At 59.1% G+C, this 20186-nt stretch overlaps 4 protein-coding genes across 5 annotated transcripts; 1 reads left to right on the forward strand and 3 right to left on the reverse strand.

The window, feature by feature from the left end:
* Positions 1 to 2207: 2207 nt before the first annotated feature.
* Positions 2208 to 3378, reverse strand: ATP5MG (ATP synthase membrane subunit g). Its single transcript, XM_027699650.1, has 3 exons — positions 3239 to 3378; positions 2890 to 3050; positions 2208 to 2383 (listed from the first exon to the last, which is right to left on the reverse strand). Exons 1-3 carry the CDS (start codon positions 3300 to 3302, stop codon positions 2285 to 2287), a joined length of 324 nt encoding a protein of 107 aa, XP_027555451.1. The 5' UTR covers positions 3303 to 3378; the 3' UTR covers positions 2208 to 2284.
* Positions 3379 to 3512: 134 nt separating this feature from the next.
* UBE4A (ubiquitination factor E4A) lies at positions 3513 to 13298 on the reverse strand. 2 transcript variants are annotated; one of them, XM_027699648.1, is made up of 20 exons: positions 13276 to 13298; positions 12971 to 13135; positions 12673 to 12849; positions 12409 to 12521; positions 11705 to 11857; positions 11418 to 11577; positions 11072 to 11274; positions 10664 to 10855; positions 9993 to 10326; positions 9601 to 9727; positions 8486 to 8793; positions 7804 to 7936; positions 6631 to 6818; positions 6444 to 6544; positions 6212 to 6325; positions 5342 to 5516; positions 5043 to 5223; positions 4701 to 4848; positions 4327 to 4484; positions 3513 to 4186 (listed from the first exon to the last, which is right to left on the reverse strand). In XM_027699648.1, exons 2-20 carry the CDS (start codon positions 13092 to 13094, stop codon positions 4048 to 4050), a joined length of 3228 nt encoding a protein of 1075 aa, XP_027555449.1. In that variant the 5' UTR covers positions 13095 to 13135; positions 13276 to 13298; the 3' UTR covers positions 3513 to 4047. The 2 variants fall into 2 exon arrangements, with proteins under 2 accessions (XP_027555449.1, XP_027555448.1); XM_027699647.1 differs by lacking the exon at positions 13276 to 13298 and having other exon boundaries at positions 12971 to 13204.
* An 871-nt stretch (positions 13299 to 14169) lies between these two features.
* LOC113975326 (G protein-activated inward rectifier potassium channel 4-like) lies at positions 14170 to 18090 on the reverse strand. Its single transcript, XM_027699230.1, has 5 exons — positions 17845 to 18090; positions 16892 to 17110; positions 16029 to 16250; positions 14722 to 15919; positions 14170 to 14513 (listed from the first exon to the last, which is right to left on the reverse strand). The coding sequence occupies exons 3-5, from the start codon at positions 16203 to 16205 to the stop codon at positions 14170 to 14172; spliced, it is 1719 nt and encodes a 572-aa protein (XP_027555031.1). The 5' UTR covers positions 16206 to 16250; positions 16892 to 17110; positions 17845 to 18090.
* A 14-nt stretch (positions 18091 to 18104) lies between these two features.
* Positions 18105 to 19405, forward strand: LOC113975532 (putative claudin-24). Its single transcript, XM_027699649.1, has one exon. It carries the CDS (start codon positions 18415 to 18417, stop codon positions 19087 to 19089), a length of 675 nt encoding a protein of 224 aa, XP_027555450.1. The 5' UTR covers positions 18105 to 18414; the 3' UTR covers positions 19090 to 19405.
* The last annotated feature ends 781 nt before the right edge of the window (positions 19406 to 20186 follow it).

The raw sequence follows: 20186 nt of genomic DNA on the forward strand, positions 1-20186 counted from the left end.
GGCCGGCACCCGCAGGCGGGACCCCCCCGGGCCGCGGCGGCCCCAGCCGCCGCTGCCGGGCCGGGCGGGGAAGCGCCACCGACCGCTGTGCGCCATCTTTACTGAGAGGCGACGAGCCAGAGAGCGGGGCCGGGCCGCGCCCCGCGCCCTGCATATCGCCTCGCCGGCCCGCGGAGGCGCTGCATAATGGCGGGCGCAATGCAGGTTGCGGGGCTCCGCCATCCCGCCGCCCGAGCACCTGAATAAGCCATGCTCGACCAGTGCGACCCCGGCATAACGCTGGGCGATATACAGGGCCCTGGGTCCAAGCCACAGCGCGGCCCCCCATCCTGGATAGCGCAGCCTCCGGCCGCCGCGACCCCTCATAGCTCGCAGGGCCATGCAGGCGCGGGGCTCCTCGTGGGCGAACCCCGGAACCTGCCTGCCGTATAACCACGTCGCAAGAAGCCGGCATAACCCCCTCGGTGATGCCGAGCGGGAGCGCGAGCCGCCGGCGCCCGGGACCGCGTATACGACATAGGCGGCTCCGCCTGCCCCCTGCATAGCGCCGGGCCGTATGCGGGGCGCGGGGCGGCGCGGGGCGCGGCCCCGGCCCGGCATGGCATCGCCCGCAGGCCCCGCGCCGCCGGGACCCTCCGGAGCCCGCCCGGGACACCGCGGCGGCCCGAGCCCGGGAGGAGCCGCTCCCTGCGGGGGCACCGCGGCTCCGAGCTGTGGGACCGCGGGCGGGAGGCTCCGCCCCACCCTCCCGGCCCCGGCCGTGCCCTACCTGCGGCCCCGCGCCCGGCCGCTGCCGCGTCCCGCCGGGTGCCACCCCCGGGAGGGAGGTGACGGCGATGGCACCGGGCTGGCAGCCCCCTCCTGTACAGCACTGCGCGAACAGGGGTAACATCCAACAAGTGCCCGCTGTATTCCCTGAAAACAGCGCTGCAAACGCACGGATCGGGTGTAAAACCCTCTGCTTGGGAACATAAAATACCCATTTTCCTTGGAAGTCCGTCAGATGAGGGCAGGGAGGGACCGAGGACGGGAGGGAGGCTGTTTGTCCCTGGCAGAGGCAGGACACCCAGCAGGTATAAAGACCCCCTCCAGGGCCGCTGCTGTCGGGCTGTGCCAGGCAGTTGTGGTGCCCTGGCCAGGCTGGTGGGAGAAGGGAGTGCAGAACTCAGGCTGGGCAGGGGGCTGGAAGCACAGGTCCTGTTGCTGTTGCAGACTCCCTTGTGGAAGCCTGGGGAGTTCATTGGGCCTCAGTTTTCCCATCTATGGCATGGAGATGACCTATAACTGGTTATGACTCAGAGCTGGGACAGGAACCCTTCCTTTTAACAAAAAAACCCAAAAAAACCAAAACCAAAAACAAAGCTAAAGCTTTCCATTCATTGATGCTACACCAACCTCCTGGTCACCTAAAGAATGTCAGATCACCTGCACTCCCTCTCAGCAGGGCACAAGGCTTCTTCCTGCTGGAATGAAGTGCTGAGGTCAGTTCAGCTGTAGGGAGAGGAGTAAATGACATGCTCCTGGCACAGTCACCCTAGAGACACTGGGGTCACTGGTGTGCACAGCAAAATGCCTAGAGGAGCCAAGGAGCAGCTGAGATGATAGCATCAACAAGGAGCAATACTGACTAGAAACCATCTCCCAAGACAATAAAATCAGTGAGGTCCCATCCAAACCATCTGCTGGCTTCAGAGAACTACAAATTACTTTCTGAAATGTGTTACAGTGCAGGTGACTCACCAGGCTTTGTACAGACCTCTACAAGAGCTGACTGACAATGAGCAAGGTAGTGAAACCCTGGGCACCTCAACCTCCGGCTGGTGGGGAGCTGAGGTGACACATGCAGCAAAGCTCTGCTTACCTTCACAGGCTTCCACTCCACCAGTCAGATCCCAGACCAGCAGAGCCCCCTGGAACCATGCTACACTCCCTCTGGAATAAGCCACGGAGATTGCTTTTGATAGCTAAAAAGTACAGGCATTTCTCCTTGCTTCCCACTAGCTGATGGGAAGTACATTCAGGAACAAATGGAACATTTTCTTTTGCACTCTCCATTTGAATTTGGGGTCTCAGGCCTCCCCCAGCGGCACAGTGGGTGCCCCAGAGCGAGCAGAGCTGTGGTGACCAACAGTGGTGTCAGTAAGGCAGCTCTGGTGCCCTTGGGACTGGCCCTCAGGGTGCCAGACATGGACCACGACCACTCAGTGTGGGCTTCCGGCTTTATTGTGGCAGACCCCGTGACAGACCCGGCGCCCAACGCTGATGGCCTCGGCCAGGTGGGTGTTCACACATCGTACCCGATGATGCCGCGCTTGCCGATGATCTCCCCGATGTAAAACCACATCAGCACCTCTGTGGCCACAAGGCCGTTCCTCAGCGCTTCCTGAAAGCAAACAGGCACTGGTCAGATCCCAGACTCCCACAACAGCTCCTCCCTTGCTCCCATAGCCCCATCCACGCCCTCCAACAGGAGGAATGGAGCAGAATGTTTGCTGTGTTCAGCCACCCCTCAACACACCAGGCCACAGAGATCTTCTACAACACCCAGCACAGCGTCAGCTGTCGCTTTTGGGTTTGCACAGCCCTTTCAAGAATCAGAGCCCATACACATGGGAAGCACATTAATTTAAAAGCCAACCGATGGATCATCCACGGCTGATCCAGCTGCCTATGGATGCTCCCCTCTCTGGGAGAGACAACTGGGGGCCCGAGGAGGGCAAGCACAGCCCGGTCCAGGCAGGGAAGAGTTAAGGCAAAGCCGACAAAATAAAACACTTTAAACTCTCGGCCCCTGAATCCCTTCAGCTGCAGTGTCATTGACAACGGCCGCACCGCTTCCTAGGCCGATACCAGGGCGGCTCGGAGGCAGCCCCCCGGCCCCGGCGGTACCTTGACGGTGAGCTGGGCCAGGCGGCCGCTCTGGAAGGCCCGGACCAGCCCCTTCATGCCGTCGATGGCGCGGGGGATCTCGGCGGGGGTCGGCGGGACCAGCTCCACCTTGGCATAGTGCCAGAACGTGGCCAGGCGCGGCTTCGAGTAGGTCACGGCGGCTGCGGGAGGGGACACGGAGGGGACACAAGAGAGGACATGGGAGAGAGGGAACGGTGTTTTCCCAACGGCGGGAGCACGCGGGGCCTCCCCAGGCCCGGCCCCCGCCTCCTGCAGCCCCGTTCCCCAACCGCGCTCCCCGCCGCCCCCGGCCCGTTCCCCGCTCCCGTCCCCATTCCCGGTCCCTCACCGCCGAGCAGCTCCGGTCCGCGCTGCACGAGTCGCTGCACGAGCCCCTGCGCGGCCTTGGCCATCGCTGCGCGCTCAATGTCACCGCCGGTCACCGCGCCCGGCGAGCGCCGCGGGCAGCCCGCGCCAAGGACCCCGCACCACGTGAGCGGGGCGGGCCGGGGCGGGGCGGTGCCGGGGACGCGGGTTCGAGACCCGCCCGGGGCCGGCGCCGCCCCACTCGCGACCCAGTCCCTGTCTACAGCTCCCGGCGCTGCCAGACCTCAACCACTGGCTTTAAGATCATCTCTATGTTTTATTTCCAACGCCTGCCGTTCCCAATGATCACTTGGGAAGTACACCCTTCTACACCCCTGGCCTTTACAAGGTGGTGAACCGTCCCCTTCCAGTCCCTCCCCACGTCCTACCCTGGGGGCAGCTGGAGGCATCACTTTCAGGTAGTGAACGGATGGTTACAGTTTAAACACAGAAAAGAACAGAGGGAGGTGTTTGGTGTCACTGGAAAAGAACGTGGCCAACACAAAGAACAGGTAATAGAAGGCTGGGGCACCCAGCCACAAGGAAGAGGCTGGGGTCTTCCCTCGAGGCAGAGGCTCAAAGCTGTAGTGCAGTGGAAAGTCTCAGTATTAAACAGTGAGTCTTAAAAGGAAAAGAGAGAACAGGGACTGGAAGGGAAGGTCCAAGGAGAGACTCCATAGGTGGTGGCAATGCACTAAATGTGGTCGTCGTCAGGGTGGCAGCTCCAGCCATGTCCCCTGCATGGCATTGATCTCGCCTGTGAAGGGAGGGCTGGGAACAAGATCAAGGTTTTCAGTTCAGCGTGTCTTCCAGCTCCTCCTTCTGCTTTTTCCTCTCTGCAAGCCACTGCTGGATCTTCTCTTTTAGCTCTGTGTTTGGTCTAATCTGGTCCATAGTGAGGGGGCTCCGATTGAAAGGATCCGTCTGATCGCTGAAAGACAAAGCATTGACGAGATTATTTGGACACTCCTGGCGTTAGAGATAAAAAAAGAGGGAGACAGGCCAGGAAAAGTCGTTGGATAAGTGAAATAGATCCCCACAAGTATCAAGCAGGAGGGCTGTGCCACGCACCTGAGGAGGTGTCGGGCTATAGTCGAGCGGTCCACGGTGACGCGGGAGGAAGGCAGGATCACGGGGTCTGACATCAGCGTGCTCATGATGGGATCCAGGAATTCATCGCAGGCGTCTGCGTACGTCTCCTCTTCCTGCTGCTGCCTGTCTGCAAGAGACTGGGGAGCACAGGGGCTTTGAGGGACTCGGCCTCCCTGTTCTTTAAAAACCAGGGAGGACTCACAAGTCTGTATGGGCAGCATGCCCTCCCAGCTGCCCCACCTGAACAAAGCCCCACTCCCAGAAATCCAGGTCCACAGCAATACACAGAGGGAAAAGGACACAGGGAACCAGCTCCATCTTTTTTTGTACATTAAATTCCCTCCAGTGCTCACCTTGATCCTCTCAGCCAGGTTACTGAAAGACACTATCATGTTGCCAGGCTTGTTGATTTTCTTCAGAACCCGCACGGTCTGGGCAAAGAGTGTCGGTGAGTAGGAGCGGCCGTCCTTGGGGACTGTGGCACAGAAGTTTTCTTCATCCCTGCACCACAGGTTACAAGACAGCAAAGGTTTAAGAATCTATATTTACAGGGCTGAAAAACAGTCCCCACAGCAGCCGCTTTCCCACAGCAAAAAACTCAAAGCTAGAGGAAAGCTAGAGTGTAACTAAGCATTTCTCCCACAATACCCCCAGGATGGCTACTGCCACCCCACAGGCACCCTGTCATCACCTACCCAAGGTTTAGGTAGATCGTGCAGATGTCAGACACAAGCTGCTGTGGCTTGAAGTCAAACTCACTAAAATCCTTCACTTTCAAAGCTCCCATTTTAGGCCCAACCAGGTGTTGCAGAAAGTAGTTGAGCATGGAGATGATGCGCTCAGCAAGGAAAGGATGCACGAACAGGGACTTGATTTCTGGAAAGGAAAACAACAGTTCCTTCACAGCAATCCCACCCTGCTCCGATCACTGTGAAACCAAGTTCCTGTCCACCCTTTCCTGGTCCTGGCAGGCAGGAGGGGCCACTCTTCCTACCTGAGGTCAGGAAGGCCAGAGTGCCAATGGTTTCGTTGGACATGATGTTGTGGAAGCGTGCCAGCTGCCCAAACATCTGCAGGCTGGACTCCTTCTCCCGGCGAGCCTCCGGGGACAGGCTGTCCCACTCGCCCCGGTCCTTCTCAATCTGCTGCACTTTGATCTTGCTGAGGTACTGCAAAACAGAACACCCAGGGGGCTTGGTTGGATGGCAAAGCCAAGGAGGTCCATAAACACTCAAAATCAGACAGGCAACATCCACATGACCCATCTTAACTGCTGGCCTCAGGGCAATCAGTTCTCGGGCAGGTAAAAGCTCCCCAAAAAGCCCTTTCTAGCAGCAACAGCAGCTCTGAAAGGAGTGAGAGACAGTCATCACACACCAGGGACATGAGGTCACCTGGCACTTGCCTTGTAATCCCAAAGGAGAACTGCTTGGAGACAAAAGGCCTTTGTTAGGATAAAACACCTGTGGAAAGGCCAAGGGGATTTGAGAATCAAACCCCACAGTGATCATTTAAAGCCCTTGTTCGTCCAGATTAGCAACAGGCAGATTTTCCAGCGTGCTTCCTGATGGATCTGAAAAAGCCCTTTTGCTCCTCTTGGTTCTGAGCTGCCTCTTGAGCCCAAAGGAGGAAAGGGTGACCCACAGGCAGGGCCCCAGGCCCCCTTTCCTCCTGCCTCCCCCCCTTCTCCCAGGGCAATGGCCACATTAGCCTGGAATTGCTTCCTGCAAATGTCTATCACACAGATTCACCAGGCAGGGCCAGGCAAGCTGACCCTGTTCTGGAGGTCAAAACCACACCCAGCAGTCTCCAGGGAGTGAGAACTTGTTTATGTGATGCTGGTGGCACAGGAGCTCAGCCCTACCTGTATGGCTTCATCCAACAGGAAAATGGCATCATTCATGAGCAGGTTAAGGAAGCGCAAGAAGAGAGGGGGGTTCATTGCCTCCAGGTTCTCTGAGGCATAATCAGCCAAAGCCTGCAAGGAGCGAGCAAACAATGAATTCTGTGTGTCCCAGTGGCAGGACATGGACCCACGTGGTCCATACAGTGCTGCACACACAGACAGACAGACACACGTGCACCTCTTGCCTCACCTTTATGCTCTCCCGGTAGGAGTCGGTGCCCCACATGTACCTCAGGATGGGGTACATGGGACGGCGATAGTTAAACTTCTGTTCGAACTGGTGTGGGTCACCTGGGCACAAGCCAAAGAGCATTACAAGTGGACATTCCCCCACAGGTGTCCCACAGGGAACACAACTCTTCCCCTTCCGTGCTTACCCGTGAACTCGATGTCCACGAAGACCTTGATGAGCGCCTCGGCCAGGTGGGCAGCGTGCTGGTAGGAGCAGAACACCCGCTTGCGATGGAACACGCTGGAGACCAGCGGGTTCTGGGCCTGATCCAGGTGGGGCATCACAGCCTCCAACACCTCTGCCAGCTTGGCTCGCAGGTGAGGATTTTTCATCCTGAAAGAGGAAAAAGAAAGTGAATCCAGAATGGCATGAGGGCTAGGGTGTGGAACTGAGCTGCTCAGGAATCATTCCAGGAGCTGCGCCCATCCATGCTCGAGTGCCTGCTTGCTGCAGACCATCTGTAAAGCCAGCCCTGGGCCAGCAGCTCACTCACATGCACTCAATGGCACAGTAAAATCTCAGGCAGAGGCCAGAGAGCGTGGGAACAGCCAAGCTGCTGCTCCCACCCTCCCACAGCAGCTTTCCCGCTCATCAGCTGGAGCTCCTGAGCAAACCCCATTGACCATCCCAGCTGCTTTCCTGCTGCCTAGGGTCCTGCCCTCTATTTATCCTGCCAGTCCAAGTGCTTTCCCTGCTGTCCAGCACCAAACAGAGGCCACGGTGTAACTGCTGCACCTGTGGGGCAGAAGCCAAACCACCTGCCCCAGGTGACACCGTAGGGCACTGCCAGGAAGAACTACAGCCTCCATCTCCCAGGGACAGCAGGAACAGCGAGAGCTGCCTACCAAGGGAAAGCTCCAGCTGCTCCTGCTGCTGCCAGGAGCTGTGTTTACACATGTGAGTGTAAAAAAATGAACAGCAGAAATGCAGAGTGTAGGGTGACATCTCGTCAGGAAGATCGACAGAACTACTCAGTTCTGTTCAGTGGACATCATAGAGACACTCCCAACAGATCAATCCCAGGAACTTCCTTTAACAAGTACAAAATGGCTGTAGCTGATGAGGCTCCTGCATCACACTACCAAACACATATTTAAGCCCCAAATCCCACGTGCACCTTGCACGAAAGCCCATGGCCTCCAGGCAGGGCTTTGTCCCCTTTGTGCCTCCTGTGAGCACAATTCAGCATTTCCAAAGAGATCAACCTGCTCGTGGTTGCACAAACCAAGCCTCAAAACAGCTCTGCAATTTCCACTTGCTTGTTCCCCCTGGGTGTTCTGCAATGAACACCCAGAGCTGCAGCTAGGGCTGTACCTACCTCTCCACATCACCCATGAAAACAGTAACGAAGTGAAGGACGTGCTCCAGAGAATCAGCTGAAGTCTCCAAGATGTCATCAGCAAAACGCCGCAGGAAAATGAAGAAGTCACCCAAATTATCAGCAAAGAACTCTGCAAAGAGAGATTGCAGGTGAGCCCTCCCCAGGCAGTTCTGCCCTTTTCCAGCCTCCCCTCTACTTTCCCCTCACCACTCTAATAATGATTAAGTTTCAGTAACTAATGAGCTGTTTCAGAACCTCCCACAAAGGATGCCCAGCCTGACAACATCTGTAACACCTGGGATTCCCTTCAGCTCTCCCAGAAATCAAGTTCCTTACAGGGTCAACCTGGCAGCTCTCTGCTGATCACACACTGTTACACAGCAACTCCCAATGGAACAATCCCAAAGCAGACCCTGAAAGGATGATTTTGCAGAGAGAGAACAGTAAATCAGTGTGGTATGTGGTGAAAACTTTGCCACTTGGCGATGAGTAGGACCTCTAAAAGGTCAGCAGCCTAACTACCCTAAGTATGGCCCTCAAACAGCCCCCAATTTTATAAGAGTGAGCCTCTTCAAAGGTTGTAGCACTGTGTCCTGCCCTTGACAGAGAAGTGCTTCCTCAGGCAGCTCTGCCAGTGCTCACGGACAGCAGTGGTGGCACAGACCCCAGCAGGACACACCTGGCACGTAGGCCAGCGCGCTGTGCTCCACCTCGGGCAGCGGGAAGCTCAGCTCCAGCGGCTCTGTCCCGTGGTTCCCCATGGCCAGCTGCACCAGCAGCACTGCCATGGACACCTGCAGGTTCAGGCAGTTCTGCAGCATCTGTGGCTCCGTCATGGCCGTCTTGGTGGAGAGATAGATGGTCATGAGGCGCTCGAACTGCTCCCTGAGGCTGTCAGCAGCAGGGCTGGAGCTCTGCTGAGCTTCTCGCCACGCCACTTGAAGGCGGTGAAGACTTTGGTTTATCTTTACCATCTGATCGTGCAACCTGCACAGGAAAAAAAGGCAAGGAGGACCTGAGAAGACAGACAGACATCCTGCCTCAGCAATGCGTAAGCTGGTGAGAGACTGTTCCGTGCCAGCAAATTCAGATAATTTCCTGCAGGTACTCTGGCAGGGGGCTCTGGCAGTGCCTTGGAGAAAGGTTTGTCAGAGACCCTGTGAGGGCCTGTGGCGCCTGCAGAGCGGCCTGGGGAGCTGGCAGAGCTCTCTGCAGCACGGAGCTCCCTCGGGTCACAGTCAGGGATCCAGCACGCCCCAGCCCACATGTTCAGTTTCCCAGCAACGAGCCACTTGCATAATAACTTTTTTGTCAACTTCTATATTTAGAGAATAAACCAGAAGGGGACTCTGCTTGGATCAGCCATGACCTCACAGTATCCAGGCAACGATTTGCAGAGGGAAGCTGGGCAAAATAGCGAGTTCTGGCGTCCAGAAAATCCTTTCCTGGAAGCAGACAGCCACCTCCCATTCCTGCTTTGTGCACAGCCCGGTTACTGGGACAGTTTGAGTCACCCCCAGTGGGCAGGTGCCCTGCCATCAGGCTGCTCTCCAGTAGAGAAGGCCCTTCCCTGAGAAGGGGAATGGAGCAACTCACAGACACTCAGCACTTGGCTGTTGGTGCCTATAAATAACATGGAGTGTGTAAGACTGTGAGCAAAGGGTCTTTCAGCAGTCAGTTAGGCTGAGGTTCAAACAGCAGCTCAATTGGCCACTCTGTATTATAAGTATTTACTAAAGTTTCCATGGCCAAATGCAGGTGGAAAACAGCCCTGGGGGAACTGAGAGCAGGTACCTGTGGAACCCCAAGTGCAGGGTGTACTGCGTGAGCACCAGGTTCTCTGTCACCAGGTTGTAACTGTTCGCAAACTCCGGCTCTTGCTCACTCAGAGCAGGGATCAAACATGTTTCTTTCTCCAGACCTGGAAGGAAAAGCAGCTCTGTGTCAGGCCCTACCCAGCAGCACTGATAAGAGGAGAGCTCAAGAAGGCCTCTGCTGAGAACACCAAAAGGGCTCATAGTGATGCTGGCAGTGCTTTATTTGTATTCAGCTCTCTCCTTACTCCTCTCTAATCACAGCTGTAACTCTCTCTTTACTGGCACCCATTAAGACGGCGCTACTGGGAGAGGTGAGGACCTGAGGAGACCCCCTTTCCCATTCCCCTGCTCCCCAAGGTTTGGCTGTACCTTTCATGTGTACGTTCTTACTCCTCCTCTCCTCTTCGTTCAGCTCCTTCAGAGCACAGTAGGTAGGGTTGAAGGTTAGCAGCCTCGGAGATTTGGGTTTGCAGAAGGGCTGACACAGCTTCAGGAGGGCAGCCCCCAGGTTGAGGAAGAAGGCATCTGAGGCATACATCTGGAAGAAGATCTCTGGCATCTGGTTAGCCCAAATTTTGGTGCGGCCCGCATTCGCGTGGAGGCAGTTTCCCAGCCAGGAGAGAATCCTGTGCTTTGTCTCTGGAGACAACTGCAACAGGTTCTTCAGCATCTGGTAGATCTTCTCATGGAACTGGGCCATGAACTGTTACAGGGAACAGAATACAGTTGAGGGAGTCCAGCACCTTGAGTTCCGGCACTGGTGTCCGTTCCACAAATGCCACCCAACCCTTTTCCCGAAGCTCAGGCCAAGGACTTTGATAAAACACAAAGACATGGGTTACAAACACCTGAGGCAGCTGGCAAAGCCATTCCCATGTTCCAGCTGGAGACTCCAAAGCAGTTTTGGGACTTGCCTAGTAACAAGTCAGGTTGTTATAGAGCCAGCGGTGGAACTCAAGCCCTGATACCATGTCTTGAACCCTCAGGCAACCAGAGGCCACTAAACACTGTGGGAAGCAGTACTGCCCTGCTTCACTCACCTGATGGATGTTGGATTCCTGCACTTTGATCTCCTGCGGGCTGGATCGGGATGGATTCAGAAAGTAGCCGTGGTTCTCCACCACGCCAGGGGTCTTCAACAAGCAGGAGATATTTAAAATGGCACCAAGCAAAGTCTTCTGGTACATCTGCCCATTGCTGGGATCCTTGGGCTGGATGTAGCCTGCAAAAACCTGGAGAACACGTCAGGACATGCTGACAGTTGTACAAAATCCCAGTAAAAAACCCCTACAAACTGATGGGTTTGGGACAGGCTATGAGAAAGGAGCAGAGGGGTAGGAGCACACACACCAGGTGTTGTACTGCTGGTTTGGCCTCTGCAGGTCCTGGATGACTCAGGAGCTAAATGAGCTCCCCAGAGGGGCTCCTGTCCAGGGTGAGGCACCCACCTTGGCTATGTCCTTCTGCTTTGTGAAGTAGAGGAGCACATCGAGGTATGTGTACAGCAGGATCTGGCAGAGGTCCAGGTCCTTGATTCTCCCCAGCAGGATGTCAAACACAGGAACCATGACCTCCCCGAACGTCCGCACCTCCTCGTCCATCGTTAAGGCCTCTATGACCTCCTCAAGGAACTCTGTCATGTCTTCAAACTCTGGCAGGGTGTGACACAAGGCTGTTACTCACAACGCTACAACAGCCAGACTGACCCAAACACAGCCCTCCCTTTTGGCAACTCCACGTGCCCCAGGGCAGCCTGGCAGCACTGAGCCAGCAGCACAGCTCGGCCACACTTACGTGCCCCCCTCAGTGCCTCCAGCATCAGGTCCACCAGCTGCTCGTACACGTTCTGGTTGACGTAGATCTCCGGGGTGAGGAGCACGGTGCGGGTGTTGGACACCGTCAGGTTGCGGCAGCGCACGGCGAAGGGCAGCAGGTTCTCTGGAACCTTGGTGATCTGTGCAGGGAGGACGGGGCAGTGCTGGGGCCCGGGTTGTTACACCCTCAGCTGGGTCACCCTGGGGCGCAGGGCCGGGTGGCAGAGCTGCCCTCCCCCTGGGCAGGGTCCCTCCTGCCCTGCCCACCTCCTCCCGTGCCCTGCGGAAGCAGGCGTAGAGGTAGCGCAGGATGTGCCGCTCCCCGGCGTCCCGGTCAGCTGAGAGGTTCTGGGTGCTGGCACAGGTCATGTGGATCAGGTGGCTCCCGGGCTCTGGTAGCAGCAGGCGGGTGAACAGGGCCTGGAAACCAGAGCACAGACGGGCACAGTGACACAGCCCCAGCTATTCCCACCGGAAAAGGGAGCCCCACCCCACACAGGCTGATTGATTCCTGCTGGGAAGGACTCTCTCTAGCCCTTGTTAAGTAGCAGAGTGCTGGGCTGAGAACCCTGTGCAAATCCTCCAGTCCCATATGGAGCAACAGCAGCCCCACCAGGAGTCATTTCCACTGAAAACCTCATCAGGAATGGCTGACACAGCCACAGACAAAGCCAAGCATGTGTGTGGACACCGATCACTGAGTTTTGTTTGGTTTTTGTTCCCCTCCCCACCCCCAGTGGATCTGCAGGGCAGCAAACCCCTGCAGCCTCTGGGAGGAAGATTTGGATTCCCCAAACTCTACACCTTTCTCAGCTCCGTACCCCAAAAACCCCACCGACGTTTCCAGCAAAGCTGCGAGAGGCAGTTCCAAGCCAGACTTTGGGAAGGGATTTGGGACGTGTCCCATGTGCGCTGTGAGGAATCACACTCAATTCCTGTGGCCAAAGCTTGCAGAAGGCTGGGGGCCCCACCTGCTCCACGTTGTCCATGTCCAGCCAGTCCTGGTCATCCAGGTCCGCAGCCATTTCCTCCAGGTAGACGCAGCGCGCCGGGATCCCATTCCCGCTCTTCATGCTGGGGTCGCCTGGAAAGGGCAGAGGGACCCGTTCCATCCACAGGGATGGGGACCCTGCAGGCAGGACCTGCCTCTGGCACAGCCCCAGCTGTGTCCCCTCCCCACCGTGCCCTCCCACGTCAGGGCTGAGCCAGCCCACCCGCGGGGTTCCCAGGCTCACTGTTGTCCAGGGTGATGAGGAAGATCCTCTGGATCATGTGGTTGATGTTGAGCTGCTCGCAGAGCTCCCGCTGCGAGCGGAACGAGCGGCTGATCTCGGCCACCGAGTAGTCGCAGTCGTCCAGGCTCTCGGAGACGCTGTTGTCAGAGTCATCCTGGCTGATGGACGTCTCCTCGCCTGCACGGCAGAGCCCTCAGCGCCCCGGGCGACAGCCCTGCCCCTGGGGCAGCCTCGCCCCCTCCCCAAGGGACAGCCCTGCCCGGGGAAGCCCCTGCCCGGGGACAGCCTCGCCCCCCACCTGTCAGCTGCCGCAGCTGCTGTTGCTTCTGGATGGCAGCGAAGTGCTTGGCGGCCGCGACGGAGCCGAAGAGGGCGGCGAAGGGATTGCTGGAGATGCTGTTGTTGTTCTCCTGGTCAGTCATCTCCTCTCAGGGCCGCGCCATGCGAGGGGGCCGGGGCAGGGCTGCAGGGAGAGCCGCCGTCAGGGCTCGGGCGCGCTCCCCCGGTCGCGGCGGGCCCGTCCGGCTCGGTGCGGGGGCTCTGGTCCCAGCCCGGCCCCGCTCCGGCCCCGCCGGTCCCGTCCCGGCCCCGTCCCAGTCCCACCTCGGCGGCCGCCGGAGAGCGCTGCGCGTCACGCGTCGCACCGCAAATGACGACACCACGGCGCCCCGGAAGTGACGCACGGAGCGGAAGTATTTATGGTTCACGGGCGGGGCGGCAGCGCCCCCTGGCGGCGCGGAGGACGAACTACACACGCGGGGACGGAATGAGGATGGGAACAGAAATGGGAATGGGAAGGGGAAGGAAAAGGGCAAGGGGGATGGACGGGGAATGAGGATAGACAGGGAATGGGGATGGCAATGGGACAGGGAATAGGACATGGACACAAGAACGGGACAGGGAATGTGACAGGGAAACAGACAGGGATACGGACACAGACACGAGTCCATCCCTGCTCAGTGGGACCCAAGTGTGTCCCGTGCTGTGAAACCAAGTTTGTGTCTGATGTTCGTCCACTGACGTTCATTTGAATATTGATGACATGTAAAGGGCATGATTAATATGCAAATTCTGCTGTTCTATATAATCAATGCTTACTGACCTTGCACTTACAAACACCCATTTGCAGCTGCATAAACATGGCAAAACTTGCCCCTTTTTATTTTTTAACTTTTTTCTTTTTTTTTTTTTGTTGGGGATTATGTTTGGGGGGAATTTGGGCTGAGGCCGCAGGGGAGGGTGTGTAAGGCCACTGATGTATTTGTTTATATATTTTTATATCACACTCCCTCCCCATCCAGCAGCCCCTCCCCGGACAAACACTGCCAACGGTTTGGGTGGTTTGTCACGAACAGCCTTTACTCTTCCCGCCTTCCTCGGTACAAAAGAACAGCTTAACAAAAGTGCCGCCCTGTGCGCGGGGCGAGGGCGGGGGGCTCGGCCTCGCGGGGAGGGTGGGCTATGGCACTGTCGGCGTGGGCCCCCCCGGGCGGGGGCTCAGGCAGGGAACTCCTGCTCCGGAGGCTCGTCCCGGGTGCCCTCAGCCACGCTGCCGGGGCCGCTCATCGCCCCCAGCGCGTCCTCGCCGGGCCCCGGCAGCGCACAGGGGTGCACGAGGTGGTCCCAGTAGAGGCTGAGCGTGGAGTGCTCCTGCTGCTCCAGCTCCTTCAGCTCGTGCAGCTCCTTGGCGCTGGCCGCCGGCGTTTGCACCTCGAAGGTCATCTCGAAGCGGCTGTAGTCCACGTGGAAGGCGCCTTTCTCCAGGGACATGCAGGGCTCGAAGCGGTATCCCCAGAGGATCTCGTCCTCCGTGTAGGAGGTGCGGGCTTGGCACGTCATTCCTGTGGGGAGACAGCAGCTGAGCTGTGGCACTACCACGAGGGCCCTGCTGCCCAACGAGGGGCTTCCAGCCCTGCATCACCCACTGCTCAGCAGGGCCAGCTTTGGCCCCAGGCAGGACACCAGTCCCGAGCCCAGTTTTGCCTGGCATCTCCAGGACCCCAAGGGAGCCGCCTGTCCCCACCCTGTCCCCTGCCCTGGAGCACTTACCTGTGGCTTCCACAATGCCCTCGAGGATGATGATGATTTCGAACTGGTCCCGGCGCAGTGACTCGGCCGACATGTCCCAGAAGGGGCTGTGGCGGTTGATAACGTGGCAGATGATCTGGGGCTCCACCAGAAACAGACGGTCCTCCCCTGTGTCATAGCCCAGGTTCAGCTCTGACTGCTCCAGGGGAATGAACTCCCCCTCGGCTGTCTGCCGGGACTTGATCAACTTTGCCCGGATCTTGGCGTCCACCATGTGGCTTTCCCGCAAGTCCCCCACGCGGAACATCAGGCAGAGCTTCTCGTCACGGCGGGAGATAACGCAGTTTTTGCTGAAGATGAGGGTCTGGGCTCGCTTCTTGGGCCGGGAGATCTTGACAAACATGCAGCCCACCATCATGGCGTCGATCATGGAGCCCACGATGGACTGAGCCATCAGCAGGATGACACCCTCGGTGCAGTTGGCCGTCACCATCCGGGTACCGTAGCCGATGGTCCGCTGGCTTTCCACTGAGAGGAGCAAGGCAGAGATGAAGCCGTCCACGTTCTCGATGCACGCCTGCCACTCAGGATCGCCCTGGTGCCCAACGTCACCCCGCACCCAGGCGTCGAAGAAGTAGATGAAGCCAAAGACCACCCAGGTGACGATGTAGCACATCATGAAGACAAAGAGGAACCAGCGGTACTTGAGGTCCACAATGGTGGTGAAGATGTCCGAGAGGAACCTCTTCTTGTCCTGGATGTTGCCCAAGTTCACCTGGCACTTGCCCACCTTTGTCACGTAGCGCTGCCGCTGCCGCTTGCCACTCTGGACCATGGGGTTGTCCTCCTCCAGCAGCTTGCACCGCCGGCTCTGCAGCCCCTCCGGGGTGGGGACGGTGGAGCTGCGGGCGGAGGTCTTGCCGCGCGACGAGTTGGGGATGTTGGCCACGCTCAGCGCGTGCAGCGGATACAAACGGGCAGCCGGGTCCTGTGGGGCGGGTGGCGGGCACCAGGACGGGCGGCCACGGAGGTGCTGGGCAGCCAGGCTCCCGCGGCTCAGCGGCAGGGACGCCTCACTGGGGACGAAGCCGCCCCGGCGGGGTGCGGACGGGTAGTTTGGCATCGGGGCGCTTCTCTTGGCAGTGGCGGTGGCGGTGGCGGCGGCGGGTTGCTGCCGGCCGTCCTCCACCAGAGCCCCGGGAGCGGCCGGGACGTCGGGCTGGGGGGGGAAAGGAGCCCGTCGGTGAGAAATGGCCTCTGACAACAACCGCGAGTACCCGGCGGCACCCTGAGCCGAGGGTGCCCCAGAGCCCCGGCGCGAGCCATACCTTCTGGGGGAAGGTGCCGTACCGGCTGGTGTCGGTGGGCGGCCGGGGCAGGTAAGCCAGCATGTGCTTGGCCGTGGGGGTCTGCGCTGCAGGGATGGAGTTGCTGCGGCCACGGGGCTCCTCGGGGGCCCCCCAGCCGCCGGCGCCGCCGCTGTTGCGGGCGTAGGGGAGCACCATGGCGGCGCCGGGGCGGGGGCTCAGCCCCGGGCTGGGCGTGGGGTCCTGCCAGGGGGGGACACAAAGCGGGGGGTTATTTTGGACACGGAGGGCAGTGCAGAGCTCTGGCCCCTCTCCACATCTCCAGGGGCTGGGGTCTGGGGGGAAAGCCCTTGCCCAGCAGTGCATGTGCCAGGCCCGGAGCTGTGCCGGGGCGGCTATGGGCTGGCTCCAGATGGCTAAGCCCATTAGGGGCCATAATTGCATTGCAAGGCCAGGGAAGGAGCCATCGTCCTCCGGTGGGAAGCCGCCCCAGCAGCCGACAAGCTCCGGGTAAGCGCCGTGGCTCTGCTCCACACTCGTTCCGGGCCATGGCTGTGGCTCCCGGTTCTCTAAGGAGCTCCGAGCAGAAATGGGTGGCCTCTGGACAGGCTGTGATATACAGATCCCATAGCTGAGCTCCTTGGGACAGGCTGAGTCCAGCCAGTCCCTGTGGGGAGATGTGATGAGAGGTCACATTCCTGGAAAATCAACCTGGAGTGCAGCGACCCACCGGGACAGGGGTGGGGATGGGGTGGGAATGTGGGTGCTCTGCCCCCTCCAAGCATTCCCTGCTTCTGCAGAGCGGCAGGACCAGCAGTGCAGTGATGGGGGACTCCGGGCCAACCTCCCGGCTCCCCAGACCCCTGGGCACAGGGGGCACCCACCTCATGTCCAGGCAGAGTGGCTGCCAGCCCCAGAGACGTCGTTCTCGGCTTGTGGCTCCTGCTGCGCCCCGGCCACTGCCGGGCATCTTCCCAGCGGTCGTGGACAGGAATCCTCTGCCAGGCTGTGCCACTGTGGCCGGTGGGAGGGAAGAACGGAAGGACAGAGAGCTCGGCGGCGGCCACCAATCCTGCTCCAGCGGCAGAAGGTCACCCGTTAATCTGTCTCAATGACAGGCACAATTACCTTGAGACGATTTAATCAGAAGGAGCAGGCGCCCCAATGCCTGGGGGAAGGAGCAGGAGGGGTTTCCCAGCGGATTTCCCTGTTCTTGCCCTTAGGATGATGCTCACTGTCTGCTCTTTAGGGATGAGATGGTCAGCAAGTGCTGGAAAACATCTCCCCTCTCCTGCCTGGTCTGTGCTTCCACACTAAACGTGGTCTGTGCTCCCTCACCCTCTCCTTTTGGGAGGCCTCTGCGAAGGTCCCCCCTGACACTCACTGGGGTGGACCCCCAGGGCCAGCAGGACTCAGTAATTTGCAGTCTGGCTCCCAATACCAGATAAGAAAGACGCGGATGAAGGAGAGATTAGTCGCTAATCTCCCGGGGAAGATGAATCTGCAAGCTGGACCCCGCGGAGGGGACGCACGTGGGGGTGGATGGGAGCTGAGCGCCAGCACAAAGTTGGGATTTTCCTGATGCTGTGGCCCATCCTTTTCATAGAATCCCAGAATGGTTTGGATTGAAAGGGCCTTAAAGATCATCCAGCTCCAACCCTCTGCCATGGGCAGGGACACCTTCCCCTGGACCAGGCTGCTGTAGATGGGTTTTCCCCATCCTTCTGTTTGCAGCAGGGAGTCCCCTCCCAGACAACAGTTTCCTCACACACAACAAGCACCACAAGCTGTGTCCCGGGTGAGGTGCTGGACACAGGACAGGGTGATTAGTACCCACCTGCAACCTGCTTCCCTCCCTCGGACATCCCCATCCTAGACGCAGCTCTCAAAGGCTCCTTTGCATATTTATTTGATGACCAAATGAGACTCGGGGCCTCCAACCAAGGCACCGACTCCAGAGAAGAGCCCGATGCCGGCTGTCCGCTGCCTGCATCCTGCCCCGGGTGCCCTCCCTGTCCCACCGCGGCCGGAGCTGCTGCTGCTGCTGCTGCCGAGAGGCGCCTTCCCTGCCAAGGCTCTCGCTTCGGGGTGGCCGAGGCTCGGAGGATTTGCATGCCTTGGCTTAACCCTCCCGGGCACGGCGGGACCCTGCCCAGAGTCACGGCGGGGATGCACCCGGCTTTTCCTGCTGAGCCGGGCGCGCTTTTCTTTTAGCGTGGAAAAACCAACAACGGCTGAAAAACGACCGTGGCCACACCCCGGCGTTGGAGGAACAGGCTTGAATTCGCCCCCCCGGGCGGCAGACGCGGCCGGCGGCCGGGCGGACGCTGCTCCACAAACGTTAATGCCCGCGGCCGCCGCTCAGGGCGGCTAATCTGGGCCCAGAGGTTAGCGGGGCGGCGATACCATGGCCGGGGGCTGGTGGGCGAAGGCGCAGGCGGGGGGGATGCTGCTGGCCCTCCTCGGGTGGGTCAGCTCTTGCGTCACCACCTTTGTGCCGCTCTGGAAGAACCTCAACCTGGACCTGAACGAGCTGGAGGTCTGGAACATGGGGCTCTGGCAGGTCTGCATCACCCAGGAGGAAGGGGTGGTCGAGTGCCAAGCCCACGGCTCCTTCCTGGCACTGCCCCCTGAGCTGCGCATCTCTCGCCTCCTGATGTGCGTCTCCAATGGGCTGGGGCTGCTGGGCTGCCTCCTCGCTGCCATGGGGCTGGACAGCTGGAGAGCCTGCGAGGACAAACCCGGGCAAAAGCAGCGTCTCCTGCTCGCTGGGGGAGCGCTGCTTGGCACTGCGGGGATTACCACCCTGGTGCCGGTCTCCTGGGTTGCCTACAACACCGTCCTCGACTTCTGGGATGAGACCGTCCCCGACATCGTGCCCCGGTGGGAGTTTGGGGAGGCCACCTTCCTGGGGTGGTTTGCCGGAGCGTTCCTCGCCGCTGCTGGGCTGCTCCTCGCCTGCAGCGCCCGCTCCACGAGCGCCGCGACACCGCCGGGCCCCGCCTGCCGCCAGCTCCCCGCCACGGGGGGCCCGGGCGGGGGCCACCACCCACACCCCAAAATCGCAGACCTGGTCATCTAGGGCCTCGCTGTGCCCTGCATGCCTCGTGGCTCTTCCCCTGGCAGAGAGGGCTCCTGCACGTTTCACAGGATGATTTGCTAATTGCTACGGCAGCCCTGCCACTTCCTCTGCTTTCTCTGTGTGCCTGCTTCACTTTTTCTCTGTTAAGGAGCAGAAGTTTCCCTGCAGCACTCGCCAAGCGAGCGTGGGAAGGCAACAAGCAGTGGGCAGTACTTTGTACTGCTGGTGACACTGATGGGTGACACCGTGTCGGCAGCTCAGCACAGCAGCTCCTTCCCTGTGTGTCTGTGTCGCTCTGATGCATTTGTAATAAATCATCACGGCCGTTGGCAGTGTGTGTCTGTGCTCTGAACATGCAGCTGCATCCTGCACGAGGGGGATGCAAGGGTTGTGAGGGGCAGCGCTGCCGCTGCAGCAATGTTTCAGTCTGTCCAGGAAAGACTGGGGAAAAAGAGAGAAAAAAGCGGAAAACAAGGGGGAGAGGGAAAATTAGAGACAAGGCAGCACCAATTTTACTCCTGCTGCAGAGGCAGGATGGCAGCGGCCGTGTGCCCTGCAGTAGCCTCATCTTCTCATGGCTAAGATGATAAAGCCGATAATTGCCACAGACCTTTGTGTCAAAAGTTCCTCGACTGCATCATTTACCTGCGCAGAAAAGGTAAGACCGGGGTTCTGCGGGTCTCCTTAACTGTTCCTTCCACATTTTCCTGATTCAGCTGTAAAAATAAAGGCTGCTTGCACACTTCTGCAACCAAGAGCACGGACCATCAGGCTGGATTAGTACCCAGAGTCCTGACAGGGGCCAGCCCGCTGCTACAGCACTGGTTGAAAACCGAGTTCACCGCTGGTTTAATCCCCGGAGGCTCAAAGCCCCGGGCGCGTGACCGATCTCAAGGAAGGCCCAGCCGACAGGGGCATTCCTGGGGGAAGCAAAGTCCACTCCCCTCTAAGTTCGTTTTGAAACCTGCACTTTGCTCTGCTGAAGAGGAGAGGAAGGAACAGGTGGGCAGGGAGAGGGAACAGGGACGGTCCCTGGGAGTTCTGATGCTTCAGGGCTGGGGGTAGAGCTGGTGGTGCCAACAGTGAAGGGGGAGAGA

This window comes from Neopelma chrysocephalum, unplaced genomic scaffold, assembly GCF_003984885.1.
Source record: "Neopelma chrysocephalum unplaced genomic scaffold, ASM398488v2 Primary Assembly neopelma1_138, whole genome shotgun sequence".
Classification (NCBI taxonomy): Eukaryota; Metazoa; Chordata; class Aves; order Passeriformes; family Pipridae; genus Neopelma; species Neopelma chrysocephalum.

Excerpts from the sequence above, each read along its gene's own strand:
- ATP5MG (XM_027699650.1), bottom strand. The coding sequence starts at position 3,302 with ATGGCCAAGGCCGCGCAGGGGCTCGTGCAGCGACTCGTGCAGCGCGGA. Across the intron at positions 3,051-3,238 it reads CGGACCGGAGCTGCTCGGCG|CCGCCGTGACCTACTCGAAG; the intron begins GTGAGGGACCGG and ends CCCCTCCCGCAG. Across the intron at positions 2,384-2,889 it reads TGGCCCAGCTCACCGTCAAG|GAAGCGCTGAGGAACGGCCT; the intron begins GTACCGCCGGGG and ends GTTTGCTTTCAG.
- UBE4A (XM_027699648.1), bottom strand. The coding sequence starts at position 13,094 with ATGACTGACCAGGAGAACAACAACAGCATCTCCAGCAATCCCTTCGCC. Across the intron at positions 6,819-7,803 it reads TTCATGGGTGATGTGGAGAG|GATGAAAAATCCTCACCTGC; the intron begins GTAGGTACAGCC and ends TTCCTCTTTCAG. Across the intron at positions 5,517-6,211 it reads TGTTGGATGAAGCCATACAG|TACCTCAGCAAGATCAAAGT; the intron begins GTAGGGCTGAGC and ends TCTGTTTTGCAG.
- LOC113975326 (XM_027699230.1), bottom strand. The coding sequence starts at position 16,205 with ATGGTGCTCCCCTACGCCCGCAACAGCGGCGGCGCCGGCGGCTGGGGG. Across the intron at positions 15,920-16,028 it reads ACGGCACCTTCCCCCAGAAG|CCCGACGTCCCGGCCGCTCC; the intron begins GTATGGCTCGCG and ends TTCCCCCCCCAG. Across the intron at positions 14,514-14,721 it reads GGGCATTGTGGAAGCCACAG|GAATGACGTGCCAAGCCCGC; the intron begins GTAAGTGCTCCA and ends GTCTCCCCACAG.
- LOC113975532 (XM_027699649.1), top strand. The coding sequence starts at position 18,415 with ATGGCCGGGGGCTGGTGGGCGAAGGCGCAGGCGGGGGGGATGCTGCTG.